Source organism: Haliotis rubra, unplaced genomic scaffold, assembly GCF_003918875.1.
Source record: "Haliotis rubra isolate DU_JTF1 unplaced genomic scaffold, ASM391887v1 Scf62, whole genome shotgun sequence".
Lineage (NCBI taxonomy): Eukaryota > Metazoa > Mollusca > Gastropoda > Lepetellida > Haliotidae > Haliotis > Haliotis rubra.
In genome coordinates, this window is record NW_025767324.1 from 442982 (window position 1) to 465961 (window position 22980).

The 22980-nt window shown below is 38.9% G+C and overlaps 1 protein-coding gene across 2 annotated transcripts in view; it reads left to right on the forward strand.

The window, feature by feature from the left end:
- The window catches only part of LOC124256185 (zinc finger CCCH domain-containing protein 13-like), an 84116-nt gene that overhangs the window by 28963 nt on the left and 32173 nt on the right, over positions 1-22980 (forward strand). For both annotated transcript variants that reach the window (XM_046690148.1, XM_046690149.1), the window contains exons 3-9: positions 2274-2331; positions 8812-8883; positions 13800-13874; positions 20396-20468; positions 21097-21172; positions 21772-21872; positions 22331-22440. In XM_046690148.1, coding sequence (XP_046546104.1) covers positions 2274-2331; positions 8812-8883; positions 13800-13874; positions 20396-20468; positions 21097-21172; positions 21772-21872; positions 22331-22440 — 565 coding nt within the window. The remainder of the gene's footprint in view (positions 1-2273; positions 2332-8811; positions 8884-13799; positions 13875-20395; positions 20469-21096; positions 21173-21771; positions 21873-22330; positions 22441-22980) is intronic.

The following is a 22980-nucleotide window of genomic DNA, read 5'->3' on the forward strand; positions in this document are numbered from 1 at the left end:
TAACGGGACCAGGTGGTCAGGCTCACTGACTTCGTTGACATCGTATCCCAATTGTGTAGATCGATGCATTTGCTGTTGATCACTGGATTGTCTGCCCGCCATATAGCTGTAATATTGCAGAGTGCGGCGTAAAACTAAACGCACTCACACTCACATATCCCCTATCAGCTCCACTTCTCCCCCAACACCACTACAGTAATATTACAGTAATATCCCTAAGCCAGATCTATGTTGACGTGATTAGGGCATGAGTACAGAGGAAATCTGGCAGAAACTAAGAGCTTAAATAATCTTAATGGGAAGACTGGTATGAGAGTAACAAATTTGCTGTTGACTACCTCTCTGTATTCAGCACTTTCACTGAAGTAGGGTAAAGTGCTCATCACAAAATGCCCTTTCTGTAGCTTCTTAGAATCGGGTGTTTTGGTCCAGTGATAGTGTGTGAGTGCATGTACCATTGTAACAGATACACTACTGGCAAACAAGGATAAGTTGAGCACCGACCTGACGATTGACCCGTATAATCATGTATGAGTGCCGCCAACTGGCGCTTTCCAAGTGTAGTGCGACTTGCTACACCGACGTGAGAGTCTTTTGATCAAAGCGTGTGCAGCTACGTGAGAAGTCAATTTCATCGTCATGCAATGCACATGCACTAGCCTACATCTGCTCTAACTGTCATGAACCAAATGGGTTTGCTCATTGCCGTAAACCGCCTACTTCTTGTAAACGCGTTCTCTGCACCGGTCCAACTTATCCTTGTTTGCCAGTAGGATCCTGTCACCGCCATCATTGTAGGGAAAACCAGACATAATTTTTGTGAAGGCATAAAATAGTGGAGGGTTGAGGTCATATGTCTCTGGATTACCTCCCCTTGTCCTTGTATATTTTTTCATGTCCATCTACAAATATGTGTATTGTATTCTATGACCTTCCTCAGATTTTATGGTGACCCTCCCCTTATTTCTTCTGACAACCAGCCCTGCCCCTACCCCCAACCCATACTCCCGCACCCCACCCAACTCATATAAGTAAGTGAGTTGGGTTTTAGCAATATTCCAGCAATATCACCTCGGGGGACCACAGAAATGGGCTTCACACATTGTACCCATGTAGGGAATCGAATGTGGGCCTTCGGTGTGACAAGCGAACGCTTTAACCATTAGGCTACCCCATTGCCTTTAACTATATAATAAATTACCCTAGGTTAGTTTGATAGACAGTATGCTTGTTGGTGGAAAACATACATTAATGTGTCGTGATATTGAGGATAATGCCAAGTTTATATTTACAACAAAACATGTTTTACACATCATTGATTCTATTCTGCAACAATTTCAGCACTTTTAGCTTAGTTCAGTAATTATGAAAGGAAAATACAAATATACAATTTTTAAACTTATCCTATCTCACGACTTGCACCTCTCTCTACCGCTGCTTCTGAACTGCTTTTCTGACTTGCATTCGCTGCCTTGGGCTAAGGATGCACTCCATACCCTTTGCTGCTCTCTCTCTTGCAGCACCGCTATTGACTTTTAGTGGAACGCGACTGTAAACTTTTTCCATAGGCCTCCTTGTCCATTCGCCCATGCACTCCATGCTGCTCTCCTTAATTAGCTTCCTAGTTCCTAATAAAGCTTGCAGCATTCTCCACGAATGGACAAGGAGGCCTATGGAAAAAAGTTTACAGTCGTTCCACTAAAAGTGGAAGCAAGAGAGAGAGGTGCAAGTCGTGAGATAGGATAAATATATAAATATACAATTTATATTAAAATTTCCAATATCTTGTTTTTTATTAATTACTTAGTCGTGACTATAAATGTGATAAATAAAGTATCACCATAATTACAAACATACACAGAACAATGAACACTTTAGAATGCTGCATAATTAACTGTTGTGCGCAAGTAACAGGTGGCTCCAGTTTGCCTGGAAAAGAGGAAAAAAGAGCAACTTCACACAATTATAATGAAAATGGGTCAACTGAAATTTAATTGTTTATCAAAAACAGGACCAAACTAAAATCATGCCTAGACATTACTCATCAGGTTGAAATGTTTGCAATGCATCTGTCAGCGCAATTCAGAAATAATCAATGAAATATTTATTAACCACCCTTGTTTATGTTTCTTCTCTCATATGTTTACTTTCATTATATTAACATCACCATGCTCATTTTCAATTTAGCATCATTATAATGTTTTGGCTTTATATGGTTGCAATGTTGTTGATCATTTGGCCGTAGTGTAATGATAATCCTTTTCTTTGTTTAGACCTCCCTCCTGGTTGGGAACAAGCGGTCACTTTGGATGGATCTTTATACTTTCTTGAGTAAGTAGTTGTTTTCAGTATCTCATGTTAGTCAAATCAGATCTTCATCATGAGGTTCTCTAATAGCTGCAAAATGCACCTTAAAGCAACAGTTACTCTCTCATTCAGATGAGCTTCCCAAAATATTAAATGTACAACTCCAGGCAAGTTCCATGCATACATTTATTGGATTTTATTGAACAATGGAACATCATTCACTGCTCTCTCTTGTTGCCATTGGATGCAGGATAGGTACCAAACTCTGCATTGTGAATTGTGGTGCCAACAATGACAATACAAGCTTTCTGAATCTGAAAAGGAAGCTAAATATTCTTGCAATTTGGTGAACATAAGACTTATAAGGAAGAGGCAATTCGAGGGGATCGTATGTGTACTGTATAGTAGTGAAACCATTTTATCGCCAAGTTGCGGCCATTAAGTTGATAGACACTGCATTGTTCATTACTTTGTATTATTCATACATCAGGGGGCGGTGGGGTAGCCAAGTGGTTAAAGCATCTCTCATCACGCCAGAGACCCAGGTTTGATTCCCCACATGGGTACAATGTGTGAAGCCCATTTCTGGTGTCCTCCGCCGTGATATTGATGGAATATTGCTAAAAGTGGCGTAAAACCATCTCACTCACTCACTCTACCTACTCTGTGTCGCTTCATCCTATGTCGTCTATAACAACAGATGGCACATGTTCTGGCAGTCGTGGAGAGAATGGGGAGTATAACATGTGGATGTAATTATCCTTGCAATGACAGGAGAAGATCTTTCAACATGGTTTGAAAGTAAACAGTTCAGCCTAAGCATTGTTCATACAACATGAAGGATTATCTGTTAGCAGTGAGTTAGCACCCATCATCATGTCTCCACGGCACGAACAGATGCACATTAGAAGTATACTAAAACAGTATGATTATTCAAAATTATTGTTTATAATGCCTATTAAAATGGACGCAGGCAAAAACGTATTGCAGAGAAATGTATGTACTCAATGATTTCTGATTAAATACTCATGGCAGAAAAGTAGTGTTTCTAGCAGGGTCAGAGTTTATACGTTTAAAAGTTCTTTTCTGTTTCGATCCGTGAAGATCCGGGTTAGAGTTGATAGAGTAACCCATGCTTGTCGTACAAGGCGACTAACGGGATCGGGTGGTCAGGCTTTCTGACTTGCGTAGATCGATGCTCATACTGTTGATCACTGGATTGTCTGGTCCAGACTCGATTATTTACAGACCGCCACAATATAGCTGGAATAATGCTTAGTGCGGTATAAAACTAAACTCACTCACTCATTCTTTTCTGTTTCTGTCCTTTTGATCCAAGCCAGAGGTAGATAAACTTTGTTCTGGAAATGTGACAAAGGAGCAGCCATTAGCCCCATAGGCTCTGCATGCTGCTAGCACTGTACAAAGTGTTCCATTTTTTCGTTTTAGTAAACAACCTTTCAAGTAGCTGATCTTACGGTATTTTACACAGAAAGCCTCGAAGCAAAACCTCAATGTGTCTGTTTTATCGTTTCTCCCCTCAAACAATGCTTGTGGCAAAAACTATTTACTGAGGTTGGTGTCAATTTGCCTATGGCTACCTAATTAAAATGCAATCATTGTTAGTGAATTTTGTTATACGTCTAACTGAGTTGCCCTTATAATCTAGTGTTTGTGGCCAAGAAAGACAACGACTGACAAATGAACTTATGTAAGCAATAACACCTGACACTGACACATGAAATCTCTCAACTTATTCAGATATCTTTGAGTGTCACTGTAGAAGAAATGGATCTAGATATTATCAGACACAAAAACAGACTCATCACTGTCACTTTGGGAATTTTTCTTGCACCATATGTCAACTAGCTTGAGTGGTATAACAAATGTGAGGTTAGCTTTAGGTTAATCTATGAAAACTTCTGCATCATGTCCACACTTGTGGTCAAGACAGTCCATCTTGCTTGATGTATGTTTTATCATCAGTGAAGCTCTCAGAAGATTTACAAGTAAACATGTAGACAGGGATGGCAAATTTCTGCCGATCTGCAGATTTCCGCCAATTTTATTTCTAAATTGATTATAAATTGTTTCACGAAATCCCCCATTTGATGACACAATGTTAAGTTTTCCGCTGAAAATAGATTTTCCTGTTTCCAACCCTGTGTAGAAGATATTTCAATATTTGATGCTTGTGACATGATCAGTGACAAAGGAAATTCCATACATTGACCTGTAACATGTTACGTTCCCATGTTTTTGCAGGTGAAGAACCTTCTTACCTTTGCATTCTTTTATAATAGGTACCACTGGTTGTTCAGGGTATGCTTCCCTTTTTGGGATCTACTGGGATCATCTCTGACTGATAGGGATTCATTACCACATTCTTCTGATATAGCCAGTAGAGCTGTGACGATATACCGTAGTATCGATAATTGTGATACTTTATCCGACGATAAATATATCGATACTCTTTTTCGTATCGTGATATGTATCGTTGACCTTAAAATTATTAATTTTCACCAGAAATTGGCGGTTATGTCAAAATTTACACTGTTACTTGCTACCAAAATATACATTTTGAAAGAAAATAACTAAAGATAGCATATCGTGATATGCATCGAATCGAATCGTATCGTTCCAAGATATCGCAATATGTATCGTATCGTGAAATTTCTGTGTCATCTAATAGCCAGAATCACACACCTGCTGCTAGCAGAGACTTTTATGATGATGGAAATGCTTTGGTTTGGTTTTTACATCATCAAAGTCCTTGGTTCAGCCAAAAACCACACATGGAAGACCCCAAGGTGGTTCCAGGGCAGAATAGAGCCCAATGTTGTTGATACTTGTTTTAAGTAGTAACTACTGAAGACCCTAAAGATCCGGGGTAGAATAGGTCTTCAGCAACCCTTGCTTGCCACAAAAGGCGACTATGCTTGTCGTAAGAGGCAACTAACAGGATCGGGTGGTCAGACTTGCTGACTTGGTTGACACGTGTCATCGGTTCCCAATTGCTCAGATCGATGCTCATGCTGTTGGTCACTTGATTGTCTGGTCCAGACTCCATTATTTACAGTGTGCTGCCATAATTGGAATATTGCTGAGTGCGGCGTAAAACTAAACTCACTCACTCTGTAACTACTGAAAATGGGGCTGTTATCATGTTGAACTTTGCCAGCAGAAGACTTCTTTGATTGGCATTTAGAAGTTGATGTGATGAACGAGGGCGAGAGTTCTAAGGATATACAACTTCTTTATTATTAATTAATGTAAGCGATGTTTCAGTGTAGCTGCTAACACCATTATCAAGGAAGTGTTATCATTGCACAGACTTCCAACCGCTAGTTTGCCTGAACCAAAGACGACATTGCTATTTAAAGCTAGTATGAAAACATGTTTACTCCTCTCTCCTTATCAAGTACCCTCGAGTGAACTGTTACCATGATGTAATGCCACTCATCTACAAAATGCAAAATAACATATTACAGCGACACACACTGTTGTTGTTTTGAAAATACACATTAAGATAAACATTCCACTGATAGCTGGCCTTGCAGTAATGTTCCTAATGATTGTTGATCCAGAAAATAATACATAGTCGTAAAAACATGGCCTGGGGTCACGCTGATCACATTGAGAGAGTTGTGATCACTGTAACCTGTCCGTGAGTTGATGACAGGTAATAGTGCCTGCACATGACCAGTATTTGGACACATATTCGTGTCCTGGACAGTCCTAGACCTGTTATCAATAGCTGAATATTTGCCTTGTGAGTGAGCCCAGTCTGTCACAGATGCTGTTACGGCTTTGAATTCTGAACTCCTAATTGGTAAGATGTTTTTTTATGAAGATTTTACTTAAGTGTATTTTATGTTCATCAAATAAATAACGTATTCTGAACTCATAATTGACATCATCGGTAAGAGGTTTTATGTTAAAATTTTACTTAAATGTGTTTTATTTTCATCAAACAAATAACATATTCTAAGCTCATAATTGACATCATCGGCAAGAGGTTTTTATTAAGATTTTACTTAAATATATTTTATTTGCAGCAAAAAAATCATGTATTCTGAACTCATAATTGACATCATTGGTAAGAGAATCTTACTAAGATTTTACTCAAATATATTTTTACGATCATTTAAATCTTTTTGGATGCAGTGTTTTATTTTAGTATAAGTTTGTGTTTCGTTTCCACTATGAAGTATCTCATATATTTTGAAATACAGTTTAATGATGTTGTAAATGTATTAAAATGTCTTCTTTCATACTGTAATTAGATAAGAGGTGTGAAAACATTTCTTATGATTAATTGACCCATGAAGAGTCAGGTTAAGATTGTTCGACAGTAACCCATGCTTATGATAGGTGACAGACAGGATCAGGTGGATTCACTTGCTGACTTGGTTAAGGGGATGAAGGTGAGGTGAGGTGAAATTGGGTTTATCGTCGTGCTTAAGAATATTTTGCTCATATGACGACGTGCATGCATGCGTGTGTATGTGTATGTGCGGCTGCTTGTACTAGCCCAGACTGAAGCTGGTTTTATTGTGCTAGCCCACTGAGATACCATGCCGCAGTGAAGCATGAATACCCCACTCAGACACATTATACTGACTCTGAGCCGACCAGTCCTTGTTGTACCCATTAATGCCGAACGCCAGGCAGGGACCAACAAGTACCATATTTTAGCGTATTTTGGTATGACGCGGTCGGGGATCGAACCCATGACCTTCCTCTCTCCGGGTGGATGCTCTAACCACTACACCACGGAGGCGGTTAAGGGGATGAATGGGTAGGCTAGTGGTTTAGGCATTCACTTGTCATGCTGTCACTGTGATATTGTTGGAATATTGCTAAAGGTGGTGTAAAGCCAAACTCACTCACTCACTTGGTAATGCATGTCACCATATCCCTGTTGTGTGGATTGATGATCATTATGTTAATCACTGGATTGTCTGGTCAAGACTTGAATATTTATAGTTCACCATCAGTTCGGTGGAATATTGTTGAATGTTGCAATAACAACATCAGTGTTAGTTGCTATATGTTCAAGAAATGTCAACTTTCAACATTAATCTGCATTCTTGCTGAAATTCCTAATACATGTAAAGCTAAAATAGGGGCGGTGGGGTAGCCTAGTGGTTAAAGCGTTGGCTAGTCACGCCGAAGACCTGGGTTCGAATCCCCACATGGGTACAATGTGTGAAGCCCATTTCTGGTGTCCCCCGCCGTGATGTTGCTGGAATATTGCTATTAAAGTGGCGTAAAACCAAACTCAGTCAGTCAGTCAGTAAAGCTAAAATAACTTGTGAGGCCTTTGAACGACACTGAAAAGACCTCCATTTTATATGTTTAATTTGACATTTTCTTAACATGTTCAAAATAGCATTTCAAGAAATGTCACTGTGACTCCATATTTAAAGAAATATTATACAGTGAAATAAAAGATGTCAGCCTCTGAACAAGGAAGTTGGGATCACTTAATAATTGGATAAGCAGAGATTTTCCATGGACAGGGGTCGGTCATGTGAGGGCAAGATGGATTGATGAGTGACAGCATGGAATCATTTCACACCTGTATCACCATAGCGATGTAGAGCAAACTGTCACATGTCAACCCACCTGGCTGTGCCATCCTGTCATGCCTTATAAGGAAGAGGCAATTCGGGGGGGGATCGTATGTGTACTGTATAGTAGTGAAACCATTTTTTCGCCAAGTTGCGGCCATTAAGTCGATAGACACTGCATTGTTCATTACTTTGTATTAGTCATACATCAGGGGGCGGTGGGGTAGCCTAGTGGTTAAAGCGTCTCTCATCACGCCAAAGACCCGGGTTTGATTCCCCAGATGGGTACAATGTGTGAAGCCCATTTCTGGTGTCCCGCGCTGTGATATTGCTGGAATATTGCTGAAAGTGGCATAAAACCATATTCACTCACATAAATCAGAAGATGCCAAGATTTTGAAATGGATGTTTTTTGTCACATTTTGTTGTTTTTAATGATGTACGCAGTCATGTAACAGCTTATGGAAATAATCAATATTTTGTTTGAAAATGTCCAATTACTCACCGCCAATCATGCCCATAACATGTTTAATGTATAAATATTCATTAGATTTGTTCTTAACATAGACAATTGCCTGAATTATGCATGCAAATAATTCTAGGAATTTGCAATTTTCTTTTGAAGTTCTTAGCATTGCAGCCCATTTCTGGTGTCCCCCGCCGTGATATTGCTGGAATATTGCTAAAATCGGCCTAAAACCAAACTCAGTCAGTCAGTCTTAGCATTGCACTGACATTCATTTATAACATATTTTGGGTTCAAAAACATTATTTTAAAATGTAATTTCGTTTTCCTCTCAGTTCCTCCTACCATTTTCCATGATTACCATGGATACGAGAATCAGTTATTTGTAATAGAGAAATCATATGTCATGAGTCATGTCATAACATCTGACAACCTTTCAAACTGTTTCTATTTCTATTTCAGCCATAACACCTGCACCACGACATTCGACCACCCACTAAGTGCTCGGCCGTCCCTATATGATACAACTTCCAGGTGAGAATACTCTTTTATTACTTTTTATAAAACCCTTGTGTTGTATGTAACAGCGCCTGTTCACGACTTAACAAATAATTCTGTCTGAACATTGAAATTCTGTATTAATTGTATTCTGCCTGGCAACATTATGGGTGTAAGTCGTGACAAATATGGCACAAAATGTCACCGAATATGTCCCTGTTTCTCATAGTATAACCTGGGGAGGAGTTTCTTGGTGACCCAGTCGTTCAAAGCAGTGTATGAATTAATTTTGAAATGTCACTTGCAAGGAGGGCTGGTGAAGTAAAAATGGTGCTATCCTAAATCATTATACACTGGCCCTGCAAAATATCAAAAGCACGTTGGTCAGAATTGGTGTGATGTTTGGTAATTGAAGATGGTAAGTTATTGTCACCCCTTGGAAACAATATAAGTCAAACAATCTAAGATTTCTTTCTTTAATAATTGTCTTCATTATATTCAGGTGCATTAAATAAAGAACAAGTTATCTGAGATTTTCAACTAGCCAGTCGGGATAACTTTAACAATATATTACTGGGCCGATTCACAATCAGTTAGTTGCCTAGCAGGCCAGTAGCTGTTTCAAATGCTGGTACAAAGCATCATGATTTGCTGTGCAGAGTTTTACAACTCTCATTGCTGTGCAATACAAAAAGATTATATACAAGCCTACCAAAGAAAACTTTCCCACTGTGCAGAAAAACACAGAAAAGCCCACCTTAATCGTGGGAATAGCTACATAAATATAATACCTCTCTACTGAAACAGTAAAAACAGCAACTTTAAATCGCTAAAACTGGATAAAAAAAAATGAAGAGCCTACAAATTCGATGAAGAGGAAGTCTCGACTGCATGTTGACATTTTCCAGTTTGGACAAAAGTGACATTCCCTTTTTAAAGTATTTCTGTTGTGTTACTTGGCCTTTATTTTCTTCATACTTGTGTGCACACTTGTTTAGTTTACTTTCCATTTGTATGAAATAATTGACAGCAATTATTTCGACATATGCAATACTTTTTATATGCGAGGCAATTCAAGGTTGCTCGGAAATTTGAAAGAAGCGCGGATCATAATACACATGCGCAGTAGACGTCAAAATTCGCTGATACAAAAATGTTGCCGTTCATAGTCTTTCCATGCCGTTTTTACTGATTCAGTAGCGAGGTATTATGTTTATGTTGCTATTTCCATGATTAATGTGGACTTTTCTGTGTTTTTCTGCACAGTGGGAAAGTTTTCTTTGGTAGGCCTGATATATTTTCCCCAAAACGATATATTTATGCAGATAATGGTTAACAGGTTATTTTATAAAATTATTAACTTTATCCCAAATATTCCTGATTGCCTTTGCTTCTCATAAAATCAGTTTTCCTGGTAGATTCAAGACATTTATCAGTTGAAGAAACAGAGGTGTGTTGTGTAATACCCATTGATGTTATGTCAATAAATTGAAAAATATATTCTTGAAATATGATCGATTTGAACATCCTAAAATTTCATGTTTAACAGAGGTGTGTAATAACCATTAATGCAATGTCAATTAATTGAAACTATTAATTAAAAATAATGATAGATTGGAAGATCTTAAAATGTCCTGTTTATATAATGGGTAACTATCTCGGTTAAACAAGAATCAAGTTATGCCCTGAAAATACTTTTGGGAACACTGTTGCATATTCTGGACCATTGATTCCACCATCAAAAAGATGATACCGCAATTTTGCTGATCCAGTCATTTTTCCAACATGGTGGTATTGACAGAAATATTTGCTGACTGTCAATAATACAAGCATGATGAAGAATAATTGTTGACACGGAAACTTCGGTTCCATGATGGCACCATGTCAATAGCCAAGCCAGGTTACAGGTGCGCCCCCATAACAATCTGTCACAGGTTCCGGACCCTGGATGAAAAGATCAAATATTTATGTTTTGCTCCAGCAAAAATCTGTTTGGAATAATTCAAATAAAAAAGGCCTGTGGATGAGAATAGCTTCATGTGTTGCAAAGGATATTTTGAATTCCTGAACGAAATGGTGTACAATTATTTAATAATAAACATTCTTGGCAACTTTCTCAAGTCTTTTTCTTAATCATCAATACAGAGTTCTCAAATACATTTAGGGTTGGGTTGCAGTCTTCACACTTCCCGTTATGAATGTGACAGATTGCAAAACAAGGGATCATCTGTGCCAGTATTTTTAGCATGCTACCTTCGCTGGTTGTAAAACACGCTTAATGGCTGTTCAAAAGCAAGTGTTTATGTCCTAAGGTGGGCACAAAAGGCCAAGTCTTCTAAGGAACCACAATACCATAAACAGAGTTGTTTCCCTTAAATGATCTTGAGTGAGTGAGTGAGTTGGGTTTTATGCCGATTTTAGCAATAGTCCAGCAATATCATGGCAGGGAACACCAGAAATAGGCTTCACAGATTGTACCCTTTGAGCAGTTGTACTAGATATCGGCGCTATACAAATGATGTATGTAAATGTTTGTGTCGGGGTGGTGGGGTAGCTTAGTGGTCAAAGCGTTGGCTCGTCACGCCGAAGACCCGGGTTTGAATCCCCACATGGGTACAATGTGTGATGCCCTTTTCTGCTGTCCCCCGCCGTGATGTTGCTAGAATATTGCTAAAAGCGGCGTAAAACCAAACTCAGTCAGTCAGTTGTATGTACACATTTAGGGAATCGAACACAGGTCTTCAGCATGACGAGCGAACGCTTAACCATTTGGGCACCCCGATCTGTGATTGTGGATGCATTACACATTTTTATGGATAACAGCTTCTTTTTATTCTTTATCATGACATTTCTGAACTGATTCTTGCTCTTTCATCAGGTGATCATTCAAGAAATAGCTCCGAAATAATATGATAAAGAGTAAATAAAAAGTTATCCATAAAACATGTCGTGTACTCATGTTGTCTAACTTCTAAATGCCCTTTAACAACCTGTGATTGTGGGTTCAAATGCCAGTCTTATTCGGAGTATGTTTCTTGATGTGTCAACACCATACCCAAACTGATGGGTTTCACAGAATGGTGACCCGTGAAGATCCGGGGTAGAATTGATCTTGAAGCAGTAACCCATGCTTGTCGTAAGAGGCAACTAATGGGATCGGGTGATCAGGCTCGCTGACTTGGTTGACACACATGTCATTGTATCGTAGTTGCATAGATCGATGCTCATGATGTCAATCACTGGTTTATCTGGACCAGACTCTAATATTTACCGATCGCAGCCATATAGCTTGAATATTGCTGAATGCAGTGTAAAACTACACTCACTCACTCACTCAGAATGGTAACATGTGAGATCTGCATCATTGTAAGTTTTCTTCAAACAATAAAGTCACAATATGGCTGAAATATTGCAGATGTGACGTTAAATAATAACTCACTCACTCACTCAAACAATAAGCCTGTTATTCAGGGTTAAGCTGAAAACTGATGACATCTTCCTTATTGTAGCAATTCACTTCTAAAGTATGGTTAAATAAAACCTAAAGATTATGAAAAAATTGGAATGAAAGTTTGAAAAATAATATTGCAGTGTGTATCATTATTAACAGTGCATGCAGATAATTTGTGTTTAAACTAATGCTTTTAAACTGTTTTGCAGTTGTTTGAGCTGTGTAAATATTAGTCATACATTTAAACCAAATGTGACACAATATACCCGGTACCGTAGACAAGCTTAATGGACTAAATCTTCTTTATTTTGTGTGTACGGCGTTTCGATACAGATTCGTGTACTGTTGCCAAACAGGAATATATGTACGACGGTACAAGAATCTGTAGGGAAACGTCACACTCACGAAATAAAAATGTTGTAATCCATAAAGTTTGTCTATGTTGAACTTCCCAACTTCTAAAATGCCACTCAAAGAAGTAAAATGTGACACTTCTCTCACAGTTATATATTCTTACTTCTCTGCAAACACTGCATATTTTTAATCATTTGAACCCTTTCATTGCAACATGTGTCATACTCATAAAATTATGAAAACCTTTGATTGCCGGTAATATGAAGGGTAATTACCTGTGACAGCAGTAATAAAATCTTTTGATGCTATACTAGAGTGACTTAATGTTGGACATACGTATACCATATAATGGTAAGCATTCTAATATAGATGTGTACATTTGACCCTCATATTTATTTAGACGTTCTCTCCCATGAAACATGTTTGTACAAACAACTTCCATTTGTAAGATATTGTTGTACAAATCCATTCATGTTTAGTGGATGCACTTGCTAGTGTGTAAGGAAAGGTGTGGCTTATAACATCCTTAGATATCATTGGTTGATAAGATCACTGAACACTGCTCTCAACAGGGAAGTTAGTTACATAGCATAACAAAGATTACCTTGAGCATACACTACCCCGTGGGATTCTGAGTTAGCATATGTCCCCAGACACTTTTGCTGTCATTCAGGTGATCAGGCTTGGTGAGCTGAGGATCATCACTGATAAAATCAATTGCTGGAGGGGCGGTAGGGTAGCCCAGTGGATAAAGCATTCACTTGTCCCACCAAAGACCTTGTTCGATTCTGAACATGGGTACAATGTATGAAGCCCATTTCTGGTACCCCAACCATAATTATTGCTCTCACTCACTCACTCACTCACTCACTCACTCACTCACTCACTCACTCACTCACTCACTCACTCACTCACTCACTCACTCACTCACTCACTCACTCACTCACTCACTCACTCACTCACTCACTCACTCACTCACTCACTCACTCACTCACTCACTCACTCACTCACTCACTCACTCACTCACTCACTCACTCACTCACTCACTCACTCACTCACTCACTCACTCACTCACTCACTCACTCACTCACTCCTCCAGGCATTCGCTTGGATATCCACATCCTGTATCTATGCTTTTTCTCGGCAGATCACCACCACATAGTCCACAGGCTCCACTCAGTCCCACAGACAGAAACTCCAAGAAGTTGCTGCCCAAACAAAGGTGAGAAGTCCTCTATGAAAGTTTCAGGTTTCCAGGCACCATTTGCTTAAAATGACTATTCCAAAGGTCATATTAATAGATTTTTTAAAGTAAACTTTCAGCCCACAGATCAGCCTCACCTCTGACCTTGAACCCAATATTCTCTTGTCGTTATCTTTTAATGCTTTCCTTCTCAAGGCATATATATGTATCTTCTTGCCGAAGGATGTGTTTCAATAAATGGTATTTCCTTTATGTCTATTATTGGCCATTGGTGTTAGTGACCACAGTTTTATTCAGACCATACATGGTTTCTTACAAGCCCTGTCTCAATGATAGACCTTCTCTTTGCCATATTGGGGCGGTGGGGTAGCCTAGTGGTTAAAGCATTTGCTTGTCTAGCTGAAGGCCCGGGTTCAAGTCCCCGCATGGGTACAATTTGTGAAGCCCATTTCTGGTGTCCCCTGCTGTGATATTGCTGGAATACTGCTAAAAACGGCATAAGACCATACTCAGTCAGTCAGTCTTTGCCATATTAATATTATACCTTGTAGACTTTTGACACGTCTCATGACCTCAGCAATCGGTATTGTGTGAGCAAGTTTAAAAAAGATGAAACACAAAATCTCAGTTACAAGTACATTTTATTGTTTACTATGTTATGTTTAATAATTGCAGATTGCATGGGTGGTTTTGTTATAGCTTTAATATAATTGTTCAAAACATGGGGATAGTTTCTATGTAGTATAAACATGTCTAAATATCTAAATCCTTAATAGTTCAAAGATTATACAGTGTCTTGTGGGAAGTGGGGTAGTCGAGTGGTTAAAGCGTTCGCTCATCATGCCAAAGACCTAGGTTTGAATCCCCACTTGGGTGCAATGTGTGAATCCCATTTCTGGTGTCCCCCCCCCCCTGTAATATTGCTGGAATATTGCTAAAAGTGGTGTTCACTCACTCAGTGTAATATCTTGCTAACATCTTGCAAGCATGTGACAAGTTCTCTATTTCTTAAATTATGCCAAAGTGGTGGGCAAAAATGCTTCTCATCACATATATTCTTTTCAAATTGTTCTTTTTCTTTGAATTGTCATATAGCAAACCAGCCATTGTACATGATTTGATGTGTCAAATCAAAGCCTGGTCAATATGCAGTAACCAGATAACCAATGAAGATGCAGTTAGAATTAATCCAGACTTGATTAGTTACAGCCCACCACCATATTGCTGGAATATTGCTGGAATATTGCTGAGTGTGGCGTTAAACAACAAACAATCCAACCAACCAGTGATCAGATCCTTTGAAAATTTTACCACCACCATTGGTGAATTTGGTTAGGTTTGACATTTTAATTTTAAATTTTCACAATTATCTGTCGGAGAGAAATGTTTGTCCTCTTGCTGTGGGGCTCATTGCAGTAAATTCATTATTCATAGCCCATTGTGTAGAAACAGTATCAGCAGTTCATGTGGCTGTAAGTGAATTGTTCATGAAGTGTGGAGAGTGTATGTAATCGAATATCTAAATCCTTAATTATGTTCAAAGGTTAGAAATGTCAATGTAGGAGCATGTAAACATGCAACCTTTGTACATTATTGTATACCCTGAAATGGATTGCTAACAGAATAGGCATTGTTCATGCCTACAGGTAATTCATTGCATAAATTACCTGAACATTTTGAAGCTTAGAATTATCGGCCCAGACCAGGCGTATATCTATTTCAGTCCGAAACTCCATTTACTCTTTCCCGGGTTGTATTTTTATAAATGCTTTGTGAGACAATCACTAACAAAATCTGAAATTAGAAAAAAAACGCAATTCAGACTTTTGACAAAATTTAATTGCTTGACTGTTTTACCATTTTGCAGAATGAAAGAAAACACATCATGAGATGTGGTAAATAATCCTCAACAAAATCTTTATTCTACTGTATATGACTGTAGATAAGTCAAATTTTGAGGACCAAAAATGCAGTCTGAAGAAGGGGGTCGGCTTATCTACAGGTTAGGGCTGGGATGAGTCCAAATTTTCTACCCGGTGTAGCAGGCCATTTCTCATTTCTTCCCCGGTCTAAACTTTCCCTGGGGAGAATCTGGCCTAGGCCAAACTTTCCCCGGGGAAGTTTTGCCCTAGGATATTCTTACCACAGGGAAAATTTGGGCTAGGCTAAAGTTTCCCCCCCTAGGCCAAAGTTTTCCCCCCTGTTCAAACTAGGATATGTTGTTCTGTTTTTCTATGAAAAGGGAGCAGATTCTGGCCTAGCTAGGCCACAGCTTCCCCACCCTTGCTCTTATGGGGGGGAGTATATCAAAAGGGGGAGATTCTGGCTTAGCTAGTCTACTTCTTCCCCACTCTTGCTCTTATATCAAAAGGGGGAGTTTCTGGCCTAGCTAGGCTACTTCTTCCCCACTCTTGCTCTTATATCAAAAGGGGGAGTTTCTGGCCTAGCTAGGCTACTTCTTCCCCACCCTTGCTTTTATATCAATAGGGGGAGAACAAGTTATTATAAACATCAAACCGACAGTAGTTTTGACTCGCACACCAAACAAGGCAGTTTTAGCCGAATATGGAAGATACCTTTTACGTGTAAATTATATGACATGAGTTGTTTTGTTTTGGATACGTCTGCTTCGGCAACCAGACACACGTTACTCACATCACTCGCATGATATGTTAAAATGTTTAGACGACAATGGAGATAATAACTGGGCTTCGGCAGTACGATCAATAATATTCCAACATGGCTTTGCTTATGTATGGATATATCAAAATGTTGGAAACTGGGAATTGTTTTTAAATCTTTTCAAACAATGTTGTAAAGACATGTACTATCAAGAATGGACACAAGATATAAGAAACTCAAAATCATGACATATGTATTCTGCCTTTAAATCTGATATTGTTCCGGAATTGTACTTGATTGCTCTCTCTTCGTTACATCTGTGCAGAGTCTTAACAAAATTAAGATGCGGCTCCATCGATTTGAAAATAGTTTCGTATAGAAGATCTAAAGACAATGACATTAGTGTAGCTATGTGCGATTATTGTAAATGTGTACCAGAAGATGAGTATCATGTGTTAATAAAAATTCCTTTTTATGCAGCTTTAAGAACCCACTACATACCAAGTATCTATATTATGAACCCAAATAAACAAAAATTTGTACATCTTCTAAATACTAAGAACCATAATATAATACTCCGTCTAGCAATTTTTGTAAACAAAATCCTGTCCATGCGCTCTGAAAAAATTTAATCTAAGTTGTCATTTTGTACTATTGGCCTCATGGCCATATTTACGAAATAAACCTGTCTGTCTGTCTGTAGTTTTGACTTAAATTTTGGTAATGTTATTTTGCCAATTAGTCCATTCTTGCCTCTGACTTGGGTGTAGTGATTTGAATGCATACATGTTTGAACGGCATATATCTCTAAATCCATCCTGCTCCTGCCACCATTACTTAGATGAAGACACATTGCATTAGTTCTTCATCTGTTCAAATCATGTCACCATGAGGTGTAAACATTCAGTTGCACATTTGATGGGTAAATAAGATGTAATATACACAGGTTGCTTGCTCTTTTATCATGCTGTGTATTATGTAATGTTTGTTGTAATGGAACATTATTCACTTTATCTTATCTTATCAATGTTTTCACGTGAACAGCTATGTCTTGTTTTCGTTTCTGACTTTTCAAGACAAACATACCCGTGAAGGTCTGGGTTAGAATATTGGCCTTCAGTAACCCATGCTTGTCGTAAGAGGCGACTAACGGGATCGGGTGGTCAGACTCGCTGACTTGGTTGACATATGTCATCGGTTCCCAATTGCGCAGATCGATGCTCATGCTGTTGATCAGTGGATTGTCTGGTCGAGACTCGATTATTTACAGACCGCTGCCATATAGCTGGAATATTGCTGAGTGCGGCGTAAAACTAAACTCGCTCCCTCACTCACTCAAGACGAACATAACATGAAAACAAGGTTGGGGAAGAAATAGCCTAGCTGGGCCAGAATCTCACCCTTTTGATATAAGAACAATGTTGGGAAAGAAGTAGCCTTTAAAGTTGATTCAAGGGTGGGGAAAGTTTGGCCTAGGACAAACTTTCCCCGGGGAAGATTTGGCCAGGGGGAAAGTTTGGCCTGTTACACCAGGTTCCCCACCTCCTATTACTCTACCCTACCCTGATTCCTGTTATGTTAATTATTGACATCACATTTGTAAGAAATGGCAATATATTTTTCAGCTCAGAGGCTAAAATTTCGAGTTTTTCAATATCTTAACCATGTATTATATTCAAAACAGGTGACTATAAATTATGTCTAAATCTTCAAAGACAATACAACCTGTTAATCATGAAAGAGTAACATTACATTATTTAATCTAATAATCACATGTATTGAGACGGGTACCCGGGTCCAACTCATTACCCACCTGTCCTGGGTATCCGGGTTACCTGTCTCAGCCCTGATACAGGTTACACTTTCGTCAAACTTTTTTTCCTGGTAGTAGAAAAACAACATTATATCACTTTGCGTGAATGAACAATAGAAAACCACTTTGTCAGTGAAGATGTTAAATTTGCAATTAAATATCACTAGACACGATTATTTACCTTTTTTGTTCTAATGCTAGGTATTGTATTATATGCAGGGATTAAGATTACCGTGTGTATTTGTCTTGTATACAGAGCCAGAAATAGCAATCAGCTGTGCACACGTTTCCCTGCGATTTACTGGTCATTTAGTTAAGACATACCCAATAATATAATGTGATGAATTCTGACCAAAAACGCAATCAGTTATTTTTGTATCATACCATGTTCAAAGCTCCTTTGGTTTCATTCAATTGTAGCAATACTAATCAGGAAGTTGAAATTTTATCTATATTCTTTTTCCGACCAACTATATAGTGGAATGTTTTGGCAAAAGTTCCTGTAAAATACCAAATAAACAATGAAATAACTTACTTACTTTCATACAAATCTATTACCAGGAAGTTGTGTAAATGATAAGTTTTGTATGATACGATTGTATTATACCCCACATCAATAGAAGGGTAATAAAAGACGTAAGAGTGAGTAAGTTAGGTTTTACGCCGCTTTTAGCAATATTCCAGCAATATCACTGTGGAAATAAAGTTAAGAACTTGTATTGATGATAAGTTTTATGTGATATGATTGTATTATACCCTACATCAACAGAAGGGTAAAAACGATTAAATGGGTATATTTGTTCTCATAATTCTCATAGATTTATCAGCCGTCTTGTGGTTTGTTTGGCATGTCTGGCTGAAATGATATGTCAGCATTTCATATGCCGTATTCATCGTATTAAGTCCTAGCCTGTACGTCCCCAGACCAACTTCTCTGCCAACCTGACAGTAATCTTTATCAGCCCCACCTTACAAAGACGGAAACTCTATCTGACAACCACATTTTCTGATGTGTATTACAGCATGTTAACACAAGCATCATTGTGGAAGGATTATTGCTGCTTCGTGACTATTATTGCTAACATTTTAGTTTAACGGATGTTTAAGTTTGTTGTTCAGTATTGGTTCTGCTCAATGTCACATGTATTATCATTAGTCTTCTGTGTCATGTTTACATATATCCCAAATGGAGATTCTAGGTTTTGATGACACCCGTGAAGATCTGGGTTAGAATTGGTCTTCAGCAACCCATGCTTGTTGTTAGAGGCAACTAAATGGGATCGGGTGGTCAGGCCCGCTGACTTGGTTGACATTTGTGTAGATCGATGCTCATGATGGTAATCACTGGATTGTCTGGTCTAGACTGGATTATTAACAGACCACTGCTAAATAGCTGAAATATTGCTAAGTGTGGCGTAAAACAAAAAAATTCCAACTACGTTTGATGAGGTCACCCAGGTCCCAATCCACATAGCATTTGAATCATTACGACCTATCATATCACTATACTTTATCGTGGTCCTATGAATGGGGTATGAGAGGGTCTAGGGCTCATTTAAGGAAGCAATCAGAGCGCTACGACTGTCATTAGTCTGGGCCTAAGTATAAGACTTACGATGGTCGTAGTGCTAAGAAGATTCTTAGGATAGCCCATGATGGCCATAAGAGGTGACCAGAGGGATGGGACGGTCAGACTTGATGGATAGATTCTGAAATTGATCTTTGTACCCGGGCATTGTGGATCATTGTTCACCATGTCCATCACTGGATTAACTGCTCATGACTTATTTCCTGGACACCTTTGAAGCTTGAATATTGCTGCATTGGACAACAAGCAAGCAATTCAATATTTACATATTATTGACTTGTAGTTACGGACATTTTGTCACAATGCCACAACATTTTGGTTGATAGTCAGCATCCTAGAACATTAAGGCTTAAAAGCCTGAAATGTCCTTAAAAGGTAACTGATTTTAAACCCACATCTGCTGAAAGTTATGTTAAAACTCAATCACTGAAAGCAAATATATGGTAAACTGATTAAAACTTGGCATTATTTCAATATACAATCAGTATATATTCAGTATTTTTGCTTCTTTTTCAGAAGTATCAAAGCTCCATCTGCCAAGCGAAATCCTGCATCTACAGTTATGAGGAAGGGCTGGCTGTACAGATTTGTAAGTGAAGTCCTCATTCTCCGTGGAGAGTTGTTGAGTTGTGCACTCTATATTCAAGGAGTCCCTTTAATATATTTAGTTGTATGATTTTTTTATCTGAAATTTTGAAAAATCAGGCACAGTTTTGTTGTCTTAGCTTCAACTAATTTAGTTACTAGGCAGGATATTCAGAACCTTTAAGGGGGTGGTGTGGGGTAGCCTAGTGGTTAAAGTGTTGGCTTGTTACGCCAAGGACCCAGGTACTATTACATGGGCTCAATGGGTGAAGCCCATTTCTGGTGTCCCCCGCCGTGAATATTGCTGAAACTCACTCACTCACTCACTCACTCACTCACTCACTCACTCACTCACTCACTCACTCACTCACTCACTCACTCACTCACTCACTCACTCACTCACTCACTCACTATGATCTTTGTGTAGATCTTTCTCTTATAGCTGTACATCATTACAAGTGGCTTAAACCATGTCATAAGATGATCATCGTATGTACATTTGTGTTGGGTTTTTTTCAACTTCCACTCTTTAGAGCTTCTAACACAGTATTCAATGGCCACAATGTTTTTCTTTATTACATGTTGACTGTCTGACATATTCTGATTTTTCTTGATGAATATTTCTATTGTAGGAAAGTGGTGCCATCGGCAAGACATGGAAGAAAAGGTGGTGTGTTATTGCTGACTTTGCACTTTTTGTCTACAAAGGTGAGTAGAGGAAATAGCATCTTTTCTAAGAAATAAAAGCCATTTCAGTGAGGAGGAAAATGATTTTGGCCAGTTATGTTTCTAGGATTGGTAGGTCCATGCTTACGGGTTTCATCAAAATCGTAAACGTTCTAAGCCCTGCATTAATTCATTCTTTCCTCACAAAAGACCGCCTCCATGGTGTAGTGGTTAGGGCGTCCGCCAGGAGAGCGGAAGGTCACGGGTTCGATCCCCGACCGCGTCATACCAAATGACGTTAAAATATGGTACTTGTTGGTCCCTGCCTGGCGCTTGGCATTAATGGGTACAACAAGGACTGGTTGGCTCGGAGTCAGTATTATGTGTCTGAGTGGGGTATTCATGCTTCACTGCAGCATGGTATCTCAGTGGGCTAGCACTATAAAACCAGCTTCAGTCTGGGCTAGTACAAGCAGCCACACATACACATACACACGCATGCACGTCGTCATATGAGCGAAATATTCTCAAGCACGACGATGAACCCAATTTCACCTCACCTCCTCACAAAATGTTCCTTGAAACAAGAACAGATGACAGAGAGTGGCTAGTTGTCATATCCTATCTGTCATACTTTACAGATGGGGATGAGACAAGTGTGGTGACGTCGGTGCTGCTACCCAGCTACAGGATCAACATCATCACTACCGCAGACCAGGTGTACAGAGACTTTGGCTTCAAGGTGAGAAGAGACAACTCAGTCTCTCAGGTCTCATAGCACAAATACCTCTTAGCAACCATTTGTTCATTTTGCAAAACATGGTGTTTTTCTTTATTGGTTCATGAATACATCAAATGTAATCTCACCTGACATGAGAGAGGGGCTGTAGGGTAACTGAGTGGTTTAAGCGTCCACTCATCACGCCAAAGACCCAGGATCGATTCCCCACATGGGTACAATGTGTGAAGCCCATTTCTAGTGTCCCCCGCCGTGATATTGCTGGAATATTGCTAAAAGCGGTGTAAAACTATATTCACTCACTCACATGAATTGTTATTATTAATTCAAACTTTGATCTGTGTATATAGTTTTCTTCTGAAAATAATTTCAGAAAATGTCGAACAATTAGTAATGCTTCTTTACAGGACAATCTATGAGGGAAATAGTTAATGAATTGCTTTCATTTGTTTCTCTCACAGCTGGAGCATGAAAACACAAAGACCCTGTACTTTGCCACTGATAACCAAGGTGACCTTGACCGGTGGCTAGCTCTGCTGACCCAGGCCGCCATGATGAAGGGCCAGCAGGGGTACGTGTTTCTATGATTGCTGAATTGTTTGTGCAACCACATGCTTTGTATATTTGTTTGTTTCTTTGTTTTTTAACACCATATTCAGCATGTTACATACAATGAGGTCTGCAAATGCCAAGTCTCAAACAGAATATCCAGTGGTTGAAATCATGAGCATCAGTCTAAGCAACTTCATTTTTATCCCCTCGGCATATCCTTCCGTAATCATTTTGTTTCCAGAGCATAACTCAAAAACCGTTCAATATTTTTCAACAAAAATTGGTAGATATATCAAACAGAACCTCAGGTGGTGCCTTTTGCTATTTACAGATTTTTGTCATTTTTATTTTTCCCGGTTTCCATGGAAATGATTCGGACTTAGTCCAAAAAGTGAGGGGTGGGTTTCGTTTCCGGAGCACAACTGGAAAACCCTTTTAATATCCTTAAGCAAAACTTGGCAGATATGTGAGGCAGATCCCAAAGTGGTGCCTTTTGCTATTTGCATATTTTTGTGATTTATTATTTTCTCGGTTTCCATGGAAACGATTTGGACTTAGT